Source organism: Fonsecaea monophora, assembly GCF_001642475.1.
Source record: "Fonsecaea monophora strain CBS 269.37 chromosome Unknown Scaff57, whole genome shotgun sequence".
NCBI lineage: Eukaryota > Fungi > Ascomycota > Eurotiomycetes > Chaetothyriales > Herpotrichiellaceae > Fonsecaea > Fonsecaea monophora.
Genome location: NW_019173988.1, coordinates 15,341 through 31,880, shown reverse-complemented (window position 1 = coordinate 31,880; position 16,540 = coordinate 15,341). Strand labels below are relative to the sequence as shown.

The 16,540-nt window shown below is 51.8% G+C and overlaps 5 protein-coding genes across 5 annotated transcripts; all 5 read right to left on the bottom strand.

Moving 5' to 3' along the window:
• Nucleotides 1–2,139: 2,139 nt before the first annotated feature.
• AYO21_07430 (hypothetical protein) lies at nucleotides 2,140–2,961 on the bottom strand (the record flags this gene model as incomplete). The annotated part of the gene is made up of 1 exon (XM_022657385.1): nucleotides 2,140–2,961. One exon carries the CDS (start codon nucleotides 2,959–2,961, stop codon nucleotides 2,140–2,142), a length of 822 nt encoding a protein of 273 aa, XP_022510262.1.
• Nucleotides 2,962–3,903: 942 nt separating this feature from the next.
• AYO21_07429 (hypothetical protein) lies at nucleotides 3,904–5,652 on the bottom strand (the record flags this gene model as incomplete). The annotated part of the gene is made up of 1 exon (XM_022657384.1): nucleotides 3,904–5,652. The coding sequence occupies one exon, from the start codon at nucleotides 5,650–5,652 to the stop codon at nucleotides 3,904–3,906; it is 1,749 nt and encodes a 582-aa protein (XP_022510261.1).
• Nucleotides 5,653–6,449: 797 nt separating this feature from the next.
• On the bottom strand, nucleotides 6,450–9,192 carry AYO21_07428 (hypothetical protein; the record flags this gene model as incomplete). Its single annotated transcript, XM_022657383.1, has 6 exons — nucleotides 6,450–7,686; nucleotides 7,741–8,207; nucleotides 8,259–8,840; nucleotides 8,891–8,997; nucleotides 9,055–9,082; nucleotides 9,160–9,192. 6 exons carry the CDS (start codon nucleotides 9,190–9,192, stop codon nucleotides 6,450–6,452), a joined length of 2,454 nt encoding a protein of 817 aa, XP_022510260.1.
• A 1,493-nt stretch (nucleotides 9,193–10,685) lies between these two features.
• AYO21_07427 (hypothetical protein) lies at nucleotides 10,686–13,656 on the bottom strand (the record flags this gene model as incomplete). Its single annotated transcript, XM_022657382.1, has 2 exons — nucleotides 10,686–12,367; nucleotides 12,426–13,656. 2 exons carry the CDS (start codon nucleotides 13,654–13,656, stop codon nucleotides 10,686–10,688), a joined length of 2,913 nt encoding a protein of 970 aa, XP_022510259.1.
• Nucleotides 13,657–14,088: 432 nt separating this feature from the next.
• Nucleotides 14,089–16,377, bottom strand: AYO21_07426 (hypothetical protein; the record flags this gene model as incomplete). Its single annotated transcript, XM_022657381.1, has 1 exon — nucleotides 14,089–16,377. One exon carries the CDS (start codon nucleotides 16,375–16,377, stop codon nucleotides 14,089–14,091), a length of 2,289 nt encoding a protein of 762 aa, XP_022510258.1.
• Between the last annotated feature and the right edge of the window lie 163 nt (nucleotides 16,378–16,540).

Genomic DNA, 16,540 nt, shown 5'->3' with positions numbered 1-16,540 from the left:
ATGAATCCTCCCTTCCCAAGGATCTCTGATTCGAGGACCGTGTAGCTGGTCAGTGGGTATGTCGATCCTACGACAGTCCGCCAGTCGACCAAAGGGACGGATCACACCCACCAGGAAATCCCTTTGATGGCATTTTTGCCTTTCTACATTGCCATTTACACTCCACGGAGCACGCAAGGGTTTGCCGGAAAGACCTGCTGGAGAAATTTCCCTTGAGCTGCTTCGAAGATCAGAAGCACTTTCAGTAAAAGAGTCTCAGTCCTGTACCACTTGTGGCTATCCTGACACGTCTATGGGGATTCCACCAGATTAGCATCAAGTCCATGCTAGCTCAAGATGTCTCGCCATTGGCGCTGAGCTTTATGGCACCGTTATTGGTAAGCTAATCTGCAGTAGATCTTGGTGCTAGCCATCAACCGGTCTCTCAATCATATCGACTTCGTGACTGGAAGCAAAGGGTCAGAGATTCAATATGCTCGCCATCAGCGCCTCACAGTCTACCCTGGTGATTTGCTAGCCTGCCAGGGTCTGACACAGTCGTGCCAGCCCTCCTTCGCTGAAGAAACCTCCTGAATGGACTGTTCGGGTTGAGTTTGTACCATTGCGATGGCCCGGAAGATGAAGATGAAGATGAAGAGTACTAACGTCAGTCCCCGCGCTAGGCTTGAAACCATGGCTCCGTCTTGCAACCCCCGAGATGGTTGATGATGTTAATACAACCGTTTGCGTTGATCTCGCGTCGAGAGAGGTGTGCTGAGGTCAAATCGGTGGTGTTTGTTATGATGTCGTGGATGTCTGATGATGTCGCCATCGGGGCAATGTGTAGCTGTGGTCTTTACGGGAACTGACATGTCCAAAATAGATATAAATCCCCTGGAGCACTCGCTTTCACTAGCCCTGCAAACGGCTACGTCTGATCAGTAACAGTGTTGTATTCAGGTCACCTGTTTGATGCTCACCACAGCGTTCGATAAGTGGCTAACAAGGGACGCGGCAGCCTTCACTCCTACCACTCCAAAGGTCCTTCGACACGAAGAAGCGGTTCGAAGCCCGAGCGGACGTTACTGTTTCGCTCTCCCTGCAATCTGTGGACCAGTCCTTGCCTCTCCTGCCAGGATGCCCATGTAAACACTATGAGACCGACGGCCCAAATGACGCCAATGACAATGGCAAGGATCACCAATACGTCCATTGTTGCTCTTCTAGATTCCCAGATGAGGCGGTTGACCAACCGAATTGAGATATCTTCAGCCGTGCCTGCCTGCCGAGAGATGGATTAGAGGGTTGAGAAGTGGATGCTCAGATATGTTTTTTACTGGGTATCAATTTGTGAACGAAGGCAAAAAAGATGTTTGAGCTCGCCGCTGAAGAAGACATTTTATGGACCTCAAAGCATCACTTTACATGTCTCCCTATCCAAACCATCAACGAGTGCAATCTGTCTTCACAGAGACTTGCGGCTCGTCACAGGCCCGAGGGAAGAATGCCTATCACGACAGATTACCTTTCGCTACAGTTGACTCGGGCCGGTCTGTCCGTACCTTGGAATCTCCCTTCTGTTTGCTCCATATGTCACCAAATATCACTTTCTCCTTTGTTTTCACCTTGGGAGAGGCACAGTCACCGAAGCGACCAATGCGTTTGACATGACAGGCAAGGGTGAGAGCTACGAAGGATAGCTTGCTAGATATGTCAGTGACAAGACGCGCCCTCTTCTCCATCTTTGCAGCGCTGGTGCAATACATCGCATCACATGTCAAGCGGCATATCCAAAGTGGTCGCTTTATGATTCAGGTTGTTGTTGAAGTACAGACGGACATGTGTGGCATGAAAACCCCCTGGGCAGGACGATTCTCAGCAAAATACACTGCATTACGCACCATCGGAATCAGAGAGATATCACGAAGGCCTTCAGATGTTTATGAACACATTTCATCAGAACAAGCGTTCCATTACTGTCAGCTTCCCAGCCACCGAAATGCTAAGGTGTCCCTGATATCTTCTGCCAAACGACGACCATCTCGCCCTTTTATCGATCGATCAAGATCGCTCGGGTCAACTTCCGTTGTAAGATACACTCTGGCGGTCCGAAGGAAGGCCTCTATACAAGTGCCCCGTCAAAGCCGCTCAAAAGAATGCTCACACGACAAACACAGGTGGAGACGCCGCGTTGGCTGCCCGTAACCATCCGCCGGGACTGCGACGAGCCTTGGCTGTGCCACCACGCCGACGTTCTCCTGTCAGTGATGTCAGTCGCATGGCTCCCGCCGCGCCCACGTCTATCTGGTTGGCCTTGTCCCGGGTCCAGCCGTGGCGGATGTACAGATTCCAGACGAGAGAGACGAAGAAGAAGCCGACCGCACCAAGGAAGAGGACAATGGCCGAGTTGGAGACTCTGGAAGGGGGAGAGATCGACTTTTTGTTCAGCAGGTACGGTTGTGAAGAGATGCTCTCGCCGTCGCCACGGGGACTGCGTCGAGATGCCAGATGCTCGAACAAACCCGTGGCTACTTTGACGGGGTTGTTTGGTGGGTATGCAGAGCTGCGACCTAGAGCACGAGCGCGGTCGGAAATCCTCGCAAAGACCTCTGCGGGCAGCTCATCTCCCGCCTCCACGTGAAGCAAATTTGGGAAATAAGGTGTTGCGATCGGATAATACACGAAGCGCGTCGTCGTCGTCGTCGTCGTCGTCGTCTTCACGCTCGGGAGATCGTCTTCGGGCACGGCGCGAGGGTTGGGGGTGGCCGTGGCCGTGGCCTCGACCAACACCGTGCTTGAAGTCCCGATTCGCCAGTGCTCGTTTTCAAGGACGGCACTTCCATGCAGACGTCGATGTTGATGATCGTGTCTGTAATGGACAGGAGCGCCCGAGACTGAGACCGAGACTGGTGGCAGAGCAGAAACCAGAGCCAGTCCGAGCACAAGGATTTTTGCTGTGGCGCAGACTCGGAGTGGTGCCATGCTGAGGCACGAGGATGGGTTATCGCCCTGAGAGAGGCCCTGCAGGGTCCAAGGATGATATCTATGATATCTATCTATCTACCCGCCGCGTGGATATGGGATAGATGATAGATTGGGATTGGGTGTCTGTGCGTGTCGAGGGAATGAATGCAGAAAAAGACACAGGGAGAGAAACGTACTCCTTTCCAGACCAGAAACCCAGAAAACAGGGAGTAGGAAGGGAGAAAAGGACAGTAGACGGAAAACAGCAAACAGCAGTTACAAACATAATCATAGTTACGATCACTAACTCACATCACTCACAGACACAGATAGGACATGATCCATGACGGTTTGCGTGTGTGAGATTTCTTATTTTCCCTGTTTGACTGTCCCTCTCATCTCAAGGTTGATGACAATCCGTTTAGAGTTTCGTGCTGTGCTGTTTACTATGCTGTTTACTATTCTATCCTCTATCCTATTCTATCCTAAGCCCAGCTGAGATAGACTGAGTTGAGAGTTGAGAGTTGGGAGTCGATTTAAGAGAGCGAAGCCGAAGAAAAGGGGTCATTTACAACACAGATCCGTCCGGGGCAATAATAAACCTGAAAGACAGATGACAAGACGATCTGGTAACAAGCACGTTTCTAACAAAGCGGAAATAAGGTGTTATATCTAAGAGAGGATGGAGGACATGAATAGTGTCCAGAAAAAAAAAAAGAAAAATAGAAAGAGAGACATGATCTAACGGATACTTGATAATGGACGGAGAGAGGAAAGACGATAAACTGGCTAGATGGCTAGATGGCCAGATTAGATCAGATCAGAGGTGACCGGATGGAATGCTACCTAGACAATCAAGAAATACCTCTACCTGAAAACTTCCATAGTACATAGTACGCACTCGACTACCACGTTATTATACCCTAGATATCAACAATAGACAAACAACACCGCCCGCTCTCAACTCCCACCAAACCCAAAGACCTCCTCGAACCACCTGACCCGTCTCTCCTCGCTGACGACACGACGACCAAGAAGCGCCCTCAGATCGCCGGACAGACGGCGCGGGCCGCACACGAACACGGTGACTCCATGGACCCGAGTCGGGGGGTCGCGGTCAATGTTCGAGGAGGAAAAGATGTCGTCGACAACGGGGTCAAGAGCCGGACGGTGGCCGAGCTGGTGGATTTTGAGACCTCGTTTCTTCAGCGAGGCCAGAGAGGAGGCACTGGACAGATCGAGTCCTTCGGGAGACAACGAGGATGAAGAAACGGTCGTGATGTAAACGTCCACATCGAGCGAGATTTCCTCTGCAAGACACCGCACGAGCAGCTCAATGCCCCATTGTGCATCGGCGAGGGATTTGACCAGCCACACCATTTTGATGCGTTCTTCTGCTTCCCCTCCCCGTGTTCCATCTGCTCGACGTCGACGACGCCGTCGTGACTGCAACAGAGCCGTGTATATCGGCAAGATGTACGTGGCGCCTATCCCACCAGCCACGAGAAGGACCGAATCGTTGTCGAGACCAGAGTCGAGGATCTCGGGCATGTACACGCTGGCTTCGCCATAGGGTCCTTCGATCTGGACTTCATTCGTCGCCGCCTCCCGCTTAGAAAGGGATGCGAGAAAGGAAGTGCCAGGACCACCCATGTTCCGGAACACGACTATCACCTCTACCAGCTGCGCCTCCTTCTCGCCTCTGGCCGAGGACTGCACGTTCGCAATCGTAAACGGCGTCTTCGGACCGATCATACCCCTCCGCTGACGAACGTAGACGTGCTGCCCAGGAACCGCACGCGCCAATGCACTAGCCTTGTCCACAAGAAGCGTCACTCGCACAAGTTGCGTGCCAGCTATATCCTCACATCTCACCTCTCGCACATTCGTCGCCCCATTGACCCTCCTCAACCACCCGCTAAGAATCCAAATTGCCGCAACTTGCGCCACGTAGAAGCGCGTATAGGGCACGTGCGCCCACAAGACCGGAATCACAAGGGCGCTCAACACCACATGGCTTCTATAGAACAAGACATGGTACATGTTCCTCCTCACGACGGGGACACTCAGCAACCCCAGGAAATTGAACATCCAAAACGCCAGGACGCCCAACCGGACGTCGGGGTCCTTTATCCGCTTCGGCAGAAAGCCCATTGCGACGAAGAATCTGAGGTAGAGCACGGCATGTGCGGCCAGAAAGACATGGACTATGCGTCCGAACATACGGTGAATGGCGTTGAGGCGTTCGTGGGTCAGTCCCGTGGTCAACATGATGGGTGAATAAGTGGTATGTTTGAGGGACAAGAGGTAATGCATCGGGAGTTGAGAGACTGCCACGTGGCCAAACGCCTTGGTTAGGTGCATGTAGTCGTTTCCCGTGTTGTGAAAGGTGAGATAAAGCAGCCATGCCGCATATATCAAGCCAAGCAGTTGAACAGAGAGGGGGCCAAATTCAGGTATATATGTCGTCTGCAGGGTCCACACAGCACGTCGAAGGTAAAGCTGCACTCGCGACGCCTGCCGAGAGCCAGATGATGACAGCGCTGATGTCGACGGGAAGAGCAATGGATGAAAGTAGCGTCGATAGAGGTAGACGACGACCAAGAGGACGATTGGGGAGAGCCAGGCACGGAACCCAACACCATTGAGCTGACGACGGCGCTCTTCAAGCTCGGTGGCAGAGAGTTTGACACTCATCAAGTAGGCCATCATGGGTGTCTATAGTGCTTCTTTCCCACGACTGGAAAGGTTGAAAGGAGAGAAGCCGAATCTTTTAGCTTGGGCGCAATTGGAACCGAGTACTCGATGCAGTGGCATTAATAAGCCACGTCCAACGACCAGGCCTCAGCACCTCTTGTAGGGCGTCAACTAGAGATATTTGCCCAGGGAATTCTCAGAAAGCTCAAGGAAGAGTCGACATGTTTAGATGAACTGGTTGGGAAGACCTCTCTAGTCCTCAGTGAATGTAAGCTGGTAGTACCTCAGGAGGCCTGACTGAGTCTCGACAACGAAAAGGAGGTGAGGCTGAGGAGACCGAGTCTGGGCGCCAAGCCAAGGCTGAACTCCTGCATGACCCCCTTTTTTTTCTTGATAAGCGTGGATGAATTGCCCGAAACCAGACACAGGCTACGGGACCTCCCAAAATAGTCAATTAAGTATATGTATCTTAGACACCATAGACACCGCTCAATACACCGCCCAATGCAGTAGCAAAATCAATGTGCTTGCCATGCCATGCTGTTGAATATAATGATACACATTAGACAAGAACTCATAAGCCCATGGCAATGGCTCATTCAACCTCAAACTAAACGTCCAAAGATGCTCCATTCCCATGCATAAGTCATGCTTAGATCCGAAACGCCAGAAGCAAGACGACCATAAACAAGCAGAGAGCTTTTCAATCTCGACAACAAGCATGCTGCAAAACACTTGTCAGAAATGTTCCCACCTTTTTGATGGAACCTCCTCATCATTCATCCCTTCTTATCCATCGAATTCCAGTATCATGCCTTCGTAGCAGCCACAGCGACTCGTGGCTCGCGCTGAGCAACTCCCCCATCTTCCTTGTCATCCGTACCGGGCCTAGACAGTGGATCAATCGATTCCTCTTTCACTCGCGCAGATCCAACAGACCCAGACAGATTGTTGTCTCGTGGACCACCCCTTACTGGATTTTCCACAGGCTCAACAGTATCCTGCCCCAATTCAAAGTGAGGGGGCTTTAGTATGGGTTTGGGAGGTTTTGGTACTTTTGTAGGGGATATGTGTGATATTACCGCCTTCTCCATCTCTTCCTTGGTTGAACTCTCGGGCATTTTTCTTACGGGAGGCTCCGCCACCTCTGCCAATTCCCGTGGCCCTGTGGGCGATAACAACGCCTCACTTTGCAACAATTGTAGTTGTTCCAACTTTGTAATCGGGTTCTGTTTCCCACAATATTGGCATCTCCAATAGAAATCACGATGCGCATCATGCGATGGGGGATGTGAAGCAGCAGGAAACTCAGGTTGAGGGTAGTGGGAGAATCGACGCACCCATTCTGCTTGTTTTGGTACACCTTCTGCGGTCGGCAAAGTTCCTTCTTCTTCCTTCTCCTCACCCCAGAAGGTAGGTCGTCGGATCGGCGCCGGAGTCACGGGCAAGCTCGGGCGCTCATCCTTGGTCGGGAAGTCGGTTAGTTTGATGCTCGGGCGTCGTCGATCTCTCTCTGTTGGAGTGGTGGCGCCACTGGTATTACGAGGCGAGCGTTGTCCTAGGGTATTATACAGAACCTGTATCTTGCCTTTTCGAGGTTGACTGATGGCCTGCACGTAGCGCTCTATTTCGGGCATGTCATCCCATGCATTGCTTCGTTGCTGGAACGAAGCCCAAAGGTCAACTGGTGCTTGAGGCGGTGTGGTCACGCTTTCTTCCGTCGCCCCAGTGTCGTCCGTCGCGGCCGAGGGAGTCGTCACTTCCTCAGAGACAATGGCCTCCGGTTCCGGTGGAGGAGGTGGTGGTGGACTCGGCTGCCTAGGCTGAGGAAACACTCGTGTAGGTTTGGGTGCCCTTGTCTCCCAGGGGAAGATTGGTTTCGGCTTCTCGGGTTCGGGAACCTTCTCAGGCACCTGATACCACATATCCTTTGGCGCTTCCGGATAGTGAGAGGGCGGTTGGAAGAGCGTAGTCTCGCTCGACATGTCATAGATCGTGGTTGGAAAGTTGGCAGCCTCTGGTTTCGAGTGTGTAGGCGGAGGCTCTCTGTTCACTATAAGCAACTCATCCGACATTGCAAAAGCACAAGCATTTGCCTACCTTGCGGGATCCCATTCGGCATGTGGTGCCGAGAATCGCCTCTGTTCGACTGTGGGGACAGGGTGGAAGTCAGATGCGGCTTTAGGAGTAGGTGCATCGCCCAATGGCAGCTCTATAGAGGTTGTGTGACCAGATGCGGGTTGAGACACTTGGATCTGCGGAGGTAAGGGAATCTGTCCAGTATTTTCGGATGTCGGATGATGGTGCTGGTGCTCGTGATGCTGATGTTGCTGATGTTGTTCCTGCTGTTGGTGGTGGTGGTGGTCGTATTGGTGCTGTTGCCCCTGCTGTTGTTCATGGTGATGTTGCTCTGGATGATAGTGGTATTGGTGCTGGGGTTGTGAAACTGGACCGGGTCCTGGCTGGTAGCTGGAATAGCCTACTACGTACAAAGGTTCCTCCCCACGAACGTAGTCTTGCACTTTTTTCGAGGAATCAAAAGTTTGAGCGTCGTAGTAGGTGACAGTCTGTAAAAGTCAGTCGGACCACAATTCGCTTCCCTTGAGAATCCGGCGTACCTTTGGTCGATAGTGTCTGTCGTAGACGGACCACCACATTCCCAGTAGCTCGCCGTATACACCTGTATTGAGCTTGTTATCTCTACCCAACGTCCATGGTTTGTCTTTGCCGATGAAGTGCACTACTGCAATACTACTTGAGAAGTGCCGGTAGGCAGGGACGTATTGATAGTGGCCGCTTGGTGTGCAATTGTACACAAAACTCAGTCTCTCCCACTCGCGAAAGTGCATGTTGAGGAGACCCTGATCAGCTCCGTCGAAGCTGATTCCCCTTTGTGCCAAAGCATAGAGAGAATAGTAATCGGCCATGTTGGGATTCAGCACCATCATGCCACTGTTGAAACAATCGGGCCAGCCGATATCCGGTACTGCAGCGAAGTTCGTGTCAAGTGTGAGAAGCTCATTCGGAGCCCTGAGTGCGACCATGTCTGCGTCCAGGTACACTATTCTCTTGAACCGCGTCTGCCGCCAAAGCTCGACCTTTGTGAAAGTAGATATCAAGTCGGCTCGATTCATGAGGTAGAGATTGGAGGGGTTTTTATTCTGGATCTCCTGTATCGGTACGATCTCGTCGTAGACGGTCTGGCATTATCAGTACTGGTACAGGGAAAAATTCAGGTAGAGGAACGGACTCGCAGCTCAGTGATGGTATCGGAGGACAATCTGTCGACCAGAATAAAAGCCACCAAGGGGGCTTTTGCGCCTTTGTCTTTCAATGAATGGCCCAGGACCATAGCGCCTATTGACAGTATGAGCTTGAGAAAAACTTGGGACAGAGGGATACTGCTCGACATACCTGGTAGGTAGGCATCGTTCAGAAGCAGCTGATCACGTTTTGCGTCAGTGATAGTCAACAACAATGCGGGGAAACAGCGCGGTTAGTCCTGCAGGGAGCTCTCACCGTCGCAAAGACCGCCACGCGGATAGGTGCCATGATGGCGAGGGAAAGGTGGTACTGAAGGAGAGACTGTCACCGGCGGCCGATAGACGAGATTATTTAGGTAGTAAAGACAGTAGAAGACTTCTCAAAGTCATGTAGCTCAAACTGGCAGAGTGGGAGTTAGCCACCGCTGGGCCCGAGGGATGGTGACCGAGTGATGATGATCAACCACTTTTTTTCGAGACGCAGAAAGCTGCGACATGCATGAGCCGGGCGAGGTTGTGAGTGGCTGCTTGGGCGATTGAGGTGGTGTTGCGGGTGCAGTGGGTGCCGTAGGTGTTGGGTCCCCCGCACCGGATACAAGCACCTGGCCAAATGTCCCAAGGGAGCTGGTCCTGCTGGATTAACTATTGGCGGGAGCTCCCACAGGCCCTGGTTCCTGTAGTGGCGTTTGGAGCTCTGCCCTGCCACTGGAGACACCAGGAGCCACTTGGAACCACCAGTGCTACCCACAAACAAACCAAACAGCAGCCTCTTTCTGCGGCCAGTCCAGAGGTGACGTCTTTCTTCTGTGCGGAGTGATGCAACTGTTGATGTTCTTACTCGTCCTCAGTGATGTCGAGGGTCAGATGCCTCCCCAGAAACAATGCAAGATCAACAGCCTCGGTTGCAACTCATCTGCAAGTCATTATCACTTTGATGTTGTCCTCCTCGCGGACCTCCCGGTATTCCCACGAACACGTCTTCTCTTTCCGGGAAGTCACCACACCAGGAGATTGAGACAAGAGAGGGGGGGCAAAACAATTGGGAAAAAGCATGTGCTCGAGCACGTTGCAGAAGCGTGGAATGCCACAAGTACAAAGTCCAAGCAGGTAGCGCTTGTCATCAATCCACCCCGACGATAGGTAAGCGCAATTTCCTGCAAAGGGCCGGGCTACGGGGCTGGTTTAGGCTCTTTAGGCGAGGTTCGGTGGACGTTGAACGAGGTTAGGGAAGCCTAAGTGAGCCTCACCCGCCCCAAGGCTCGGGGTTTCATGGTCCGATGTGGCTACTTGTAGAAATATACCCACTGTGGCTGTTTCTTGTCTCGTTGCTATGGTGTCCACCACCATCTTTTTTTTCCCATCACACCATTTATTTTGCTTATCGTATTGTTTTTCATGATACCGGCTTCACGCGTGGCGGCTTGAGGAAGGCTCATTGTCTCGATGGATGGCACCACGGAACCATCAGGTACTTATCTATGCACACAGAATGAAGAAGGAAAAGCGCGGGGGGCCTGTCTGCGCCCTGGTGCAAGCCGCGTCTGGTGTACAACTACGACTAGACGCGTGCATTGCTAACAAATCTTCTACAGAATGTCGGAACACCTCCAAGAGATCCTGGACACGCCATCTCGTATCTCGGTACACAGACCTTAAGCTCAACTAGTCATACAAGTTCACCGCTGCTGTCCTCACTCCTACAAACCCGAAACCAGCTCCGACCATCCTCCCAGGTAATTGAACAGACTATCTAACGTCCTTTCTCGATTCCTACATTCCGATCTAGGCCAGCAATCTTTCGATATCCCTCAATGTCCCTGCTCGTCTCTCCTCTCTCTTTTTACCCCCATCCTTCTCTCCAAACGCCTCGCTGGCCAACTTCCGCTTTCTCGCCTGAATCTCGAGCACTTCGTCCTCGATTGTGCCTTCTACGACCAAGCGAATGACCTTGCAATCTCGAGTTTGGCCCAAGCGATGGACACGGTCCACGGCTTGATCTTCAATGGCGGGAGCCCACCATGAATCCGCCAGAATGACTTGATTCGCGGCCACAAGGTTCAAGCCGACAGAGCACACAGAAAGGGACGCCAGCATGATTTTGCAAGACGGGTCAGAATTCAGTGATTCAACCGCCGCGTCACGTCTCGTCGAGTTCATTTTACCATCGAGTCGCGTGAATTGTAAACCCTGGCGGACGAGCTGAGCCTCGACCAGATCGAGGAATGATGTCCATTGCGAAAACACCACCGTCTTGACGGAAGGATCCGAATCAGATGCCTTGAGTACCTTGACGAGCGCCTCGATCTTGGTACTGGTAGTCTCAGGATCAATATCAAGATCTAACTCGTCACCTTCGCCAATTCCGGCTGCGGGTTCGACCAGTTGCTCGTTGTTTTGAAGAGATGCACGACACATGGGGCACTTGTGCTGAGTGTCGATCACTCTCTCGATGCATGCCCGACAAAAGGTGTGTGCGCAGGCCGTAATGACAGGATCGTCCAATGAATCCAAGCAGACACAACAATCTTCCTGTGAGTCGATCTGTATCTGTAACATGTCCTGTAGAGCTTTGCGATTCGCCGAATTCGTTACGTCCACCACCTCATTCGACTCTACCAACTCCAGTAATTTTCTCACTCTCTCGTCTCCGCACATCTTCCAGTGATTGCACGTCTGGCGCAGCCTCAGAAGCACTTCAAGCAGGTTTGTCATGGTAGAATCTCCTTTCTTGGCCTTTGCAGCTTCGACTAGACCTTTCGCCTCCTGCTTGAAAGCATCGTACCGTTCCTGCTCATGAGCCAAAAATTTAACGAGATATTTGTGGAATGTGATGTTAGGAAGCCGGAGATCAATGAATTTCATGTCCTTCATACGTCGCAGACACAAGGTCGACATCAAGGCCTGGAGAAGCAGGCGTGCTCCATCATAGCCATTCTTGAGTGGCCGTATCAAAGTGGAATTGAAGACCTCAAACTCTGTCAGTCCACCTGGCAAACGAAGGAACTTGACATGCGAGTACAGGTCCTTCAGACTGTTGACGATAGGAGTGCCTGTCAGAATCCAGCGAGATGTCGCTCGAAGAGTACATGCTGCTTGCGACATTTTAGCCTTGGGATTCCGAATCTGGTGGCCTTCGTCTAGGACAATGCGTCGCCATGTCACCGAGAACAGCCCTTTCGGTGCAGGTGTTGATTGAGGTGAGGTCTTGCCGTATGGGAAGAGCTCCTGGGTCATCGTTTGATATGTTGTGATGACAATATCGTACTCTTTTAATTGCTCTGGCGGCAACATCTTGTTTTGAGGACCGTGGTAGGTCAGAATTCGTGGCGCGTACTTCTTCTTGACGTGCAAAGTGGCCTGCGTGCTCCAGTTGCTCATGACTGAGAGTGGTGCAATGATAAGGGTTGGATCTCCATTTTTATGAGGATCGGCCATGATGAGCGAAATGATTTGAATGGTCTTGCCTGAGAGGGCGTTAGCGAAGCAGACCACGGGTTCAAAGCTTCAGAGCAAAACACTTACCCAAGCCCATATCATCGGCAAGGAGTCCTCCACTAGCCAGATCTGGAGCCTTGTTTGAGGAGAAGTTGGTTGCAATATTGGTGTAATACTTGCCCGTCTTCTTCCACATCTGAACCACATCCTCAGCACTCTTGGGCAATGAAGGGGACTCATGGTCCAGCATCCACTGGAGGCCTTGTCTCTGGTAAGGTAGTAGCACCGTAGCAAGCTCGTTAGGCTGATCTGCCATGGACATCTTCGAAAGCACCTCTTCCCCGGCTCCAAGCTTGTTGACGGCGCTCTGTACATCGCGGGGATTGAACACCGCAGTCCCACTGAGAAGTTGATCCATGCTTGGTTCTGTCTGTGTGCCCAAGCCTGGGTGGGCGCCCATGTTGCTATATTTGTTCGGTCCTTCGTTGTCAAAGACCGTCATGCCTTGCTTCCGCATTGCAGCGGCAGCCTTTTCTCTGGCCTTCTGCTGCTTCTCGAACTCCTGCAGGCGCTTCTTGCGTTCTCTTTCTGACTTGTTGTACTCTGTAATGGGCAGATGCAGATCTTGCATCTGGCGGGCCAGAGCTGCACCTGCAACAGGGTCGTTGGTGCCAAAGAGTTTGAGACCGATGGGACAGTCGTAGTAGGTCTTTGGACCTGTCAAGGCCCCTTCGACCAGGAGTGAGCCCGCGTCCATCAACGGTGCCAGTTTTGCCGCTACATTCCTGCCGATATGGCCGATTTGATCACGGAGGACATTATCGATTCTGATGGCGTTGCTGTCGTACTGATTACGGGGCTCCCGCCTCACCCTCACGTATTCTCCGACCGTGGCCTGGCCATCGTAGAAGCGACAGCCAACGATCTTGGTATTGAGTATACCGTACAGTTGAAAATTCTCATATACATCGTCATCCAAGTCCTCTGTCAGGTCAATCTCTCGGGCGATATCTGCCTCCTGTTCCTGGGTAGAGCCCAGCCAGCTATCGTGTGCGGCATTGCCGTGGGATCTTTGGCTGAGTTGGCTAAGACTAGGCGTATAAGCTCTGTGTGTTTGTTTCGAGCGATGTGAGGAATTTCCGGGTTGACTTGAAGACGGTGGTGTTGGAAGGGTAGCGCGCCCGTGAGCAGTACTGAAGGATTGGGTCTTCTTGGGGACCTTAGACCGCGAATGATTCTGAGAATCGTCGTCACCGTCGTCTCCGGTGAGATCAACGATATCTGATGCGGGTTGCCACGGTAACTTTCTTTTGGACATGATGGTGTTGTTAATGATGATCAAGGAAGCACCTGAAAGGACGCGAATCTATCGAAGGAAGTTCCGCAAAGGCTGGTAACGAGCAAAGGAAGCGAGAGAAAGTTTGCTAGGGCTGGAGCAAACTTTTGAAGGTGCTTCACGCCATAGGAAACGGTAGAGCAGAATGGAGCAAGCTGTGAACCGTTGAACGGGTTCTTTTTCACGGCACATTGAAGCGAAGTTGGACGTCGCCCCCAAAGGTTTTGTTTATCAAATGACGCAACCGGCGCGTCCCCCTTGACACACTTCGACGCGATTGTCGAGCTAGAATGCTTCAGATCTACAACGATGATGAAATTATTGTACAAGAGGACTCTAGCATCATTGCTGTACTTCTTACATGAACTGTGTGATGGTCACAAATATCCTGTCTGATTGTCAGAGCTAACGCATCTAAAGATCCTCCTCATCCGTGTCCAAGTCCGGGTCAATTGTCGGAATCTCGGAGTCACTGCTATCACTGTCGGGGTTTCCATTGGTCTCGGAAGAAACCATGTTGGAGACTGCCCCGGCAGGCTGGACTCCCGAGTTGGACGACCGTTCTTCTATCTCAAACCTTGTGGCAACTAAAGGTTTTGGCAGAGGGTCCTCGACTGCACTGACCTCTTCCATACTTTCATCCTCTAACCGTGGCACCTTGGATAGTCTCGACTCCAACGATTCGCGGGGCTCGAATACCATCGGAGTATCTGCCTGAAAACCGCCATCTTGAACGCTCTGAAGTTTCCGCTTCCTCGCCGTCAATGTCTGTAACCCCCCCTCCTGTTCCTCGGGACCGATGGTAGGCTGTTGTTTGACGCCAGCCTCCAAGGGTTCGGCAGTCCCCTCAGAGGTAACTGAAACTTGGCTGTCCTCGCCAGCTATGCCTGCTGTCTCCTGGACATCAAGGTGGACTGGTGGATCGCGAGGTTCCTGGGCGGGGCGCTCGTTAATTTGTATAACGGGCATTCGAGGTCTGAGAAGAGCCTCGGTTTCGAGACAAGCTGCTGCACTCCTGGCGAGGAACGGAAGTAGACTGGGAGCCCTCGACTTTCCGTCTTTAGACAGCATTGGACGCATAACACTTGCCATCATGGCATCGTGATGATTGAGCAACACGGACAGTCTGTCGGCTTCTATTCTGGCTTGGCGTGATATCATCGGACAATGGGTCAAGATTGCTGGTAGTAAGTTCCAAGCCGCTTGATATACTGCGGGCTGCCTTTCAAGTGAGCGAAGACTCCCAGCCACCGACAAAGTAGATTTAGCACTCAAAAATCCATCCTTTGAGGGATTTTGGTTGCCGCGATCATCTGAGCCGGGAATAGCGCGTTGCAGGTCCTTGCAACAGTGCTCAAGTAGGGTTGAGAAGGTGGTCTCACGTAACACCAGACCGGTAGTTTTCAGCCTGCTCAAGAGACAACTGAAGGTGACGTAGACCTCTCGCCTCACTATATCGTCACCTGCCATGGCCACAAATGATTCCACAACTTGGTTGACCATAGACTCATGCACCGAAAGAAAAGCCTGTCCGTAGGTCTCACATAATTTCTGGATCAGACGAAGACATGACACATGAAGGCGAGGAAGATTCAGCCAAAGACTTTCCTTCTCTTCTCGACTCGTTTCTTTGTTGTACTTTAGGGTATCAGTTGTGTTTGACGCCCGTCGAGGTACTGTCACTGCCAGTATACGACCAAGCAAGTCAAGTATTGGGCCAAGAGGAACTGTAATAACTTGAGTCGTAGGCGTTGACACTAGACATCCTAACCACGCAAGCAACGTTGCAAGCCTGGTACTACCGTCGTACATGCCAACCCATTGACCCAACCCCATCGGATCAGAGCCAGAAGCCTTCGGCTCCTTGGAAAAATCTTGCCTCCCCACCGAGCTTTGACGAGCCCTGTCATTAGCCTCGTATTCCTCGATGACGGATCTGAAAAACACGTTGGCAGCTTGCTGAGCGCTGTCGATGAGGTTGGAGGCTGTCTGGGACCATTCCTGAGCTATTGTATTCTTCGGTGTGCATGACAATAACAAGCAAAGAAGCTGAATGGTGAGCTCCCTCGTTGAAGTCGTAGTCCGAGCGTCTTCAAGCAGGTTCAGGCAAATCGGCTTGATACGGCTCAGGAAGGGGCGAAAGACCGTGGCATGCTGCGGCAACAATTGGATCCAGGATTGAAGCACCGATTGAAGCATGGGGTTGACACTATTGTCAACATGAGCTGTGGCTGGCTTGATGAGGCCAAAACATGCTGTGATAAAACCAGGAAGGAGTGGCGTTGTTACCTCCCGCAACAATACTGGCTGTTCCTGGGAGAGAACAAAAATCCGAGTCACAGTAGCCAGATGGATTCTTTTCACTTCCAGTGGCTCATGTCTTCCCAAGCAGCTGATCAAGCCTCTGGCCCAGACATCCCAGTTCGAGAGAACCTTCAAGCCACCATTGTCAACAATTGCCTTGATGAGCACAGCAGCGCTGAGCCGGCTCGCGGTAGATTTGTCCTGCAGCAAAGAGGTGATTCGAGTCTTGAGTTTGTGGGCGACCACAGAAGAGCTATTGCCTTTGCTGTCTGAGGAAAGCAATTCGACAGGACATTGAGCCAACGAGGTCGCAAGGAAGCCGCATATTCGAGGAAGGTCTTCGGCTGGTGTTATACTCAACCGAGTAGTGATGGCCCGCAGAGCAGTATCATGTTGCATAGCTCCTATGGCTGTCGGACGGATTCTCGGGTCTTTAGAGGGTCGAATAGCATTGAACGAGGCTTGATACAAACAAAGTGCAGAGGGACTCTTTGGTTGTATAAAAACATGGGATCGACACACGTGGTCGTGGTTGGAGTTTGGGAATATTTTTTTTTTTTCG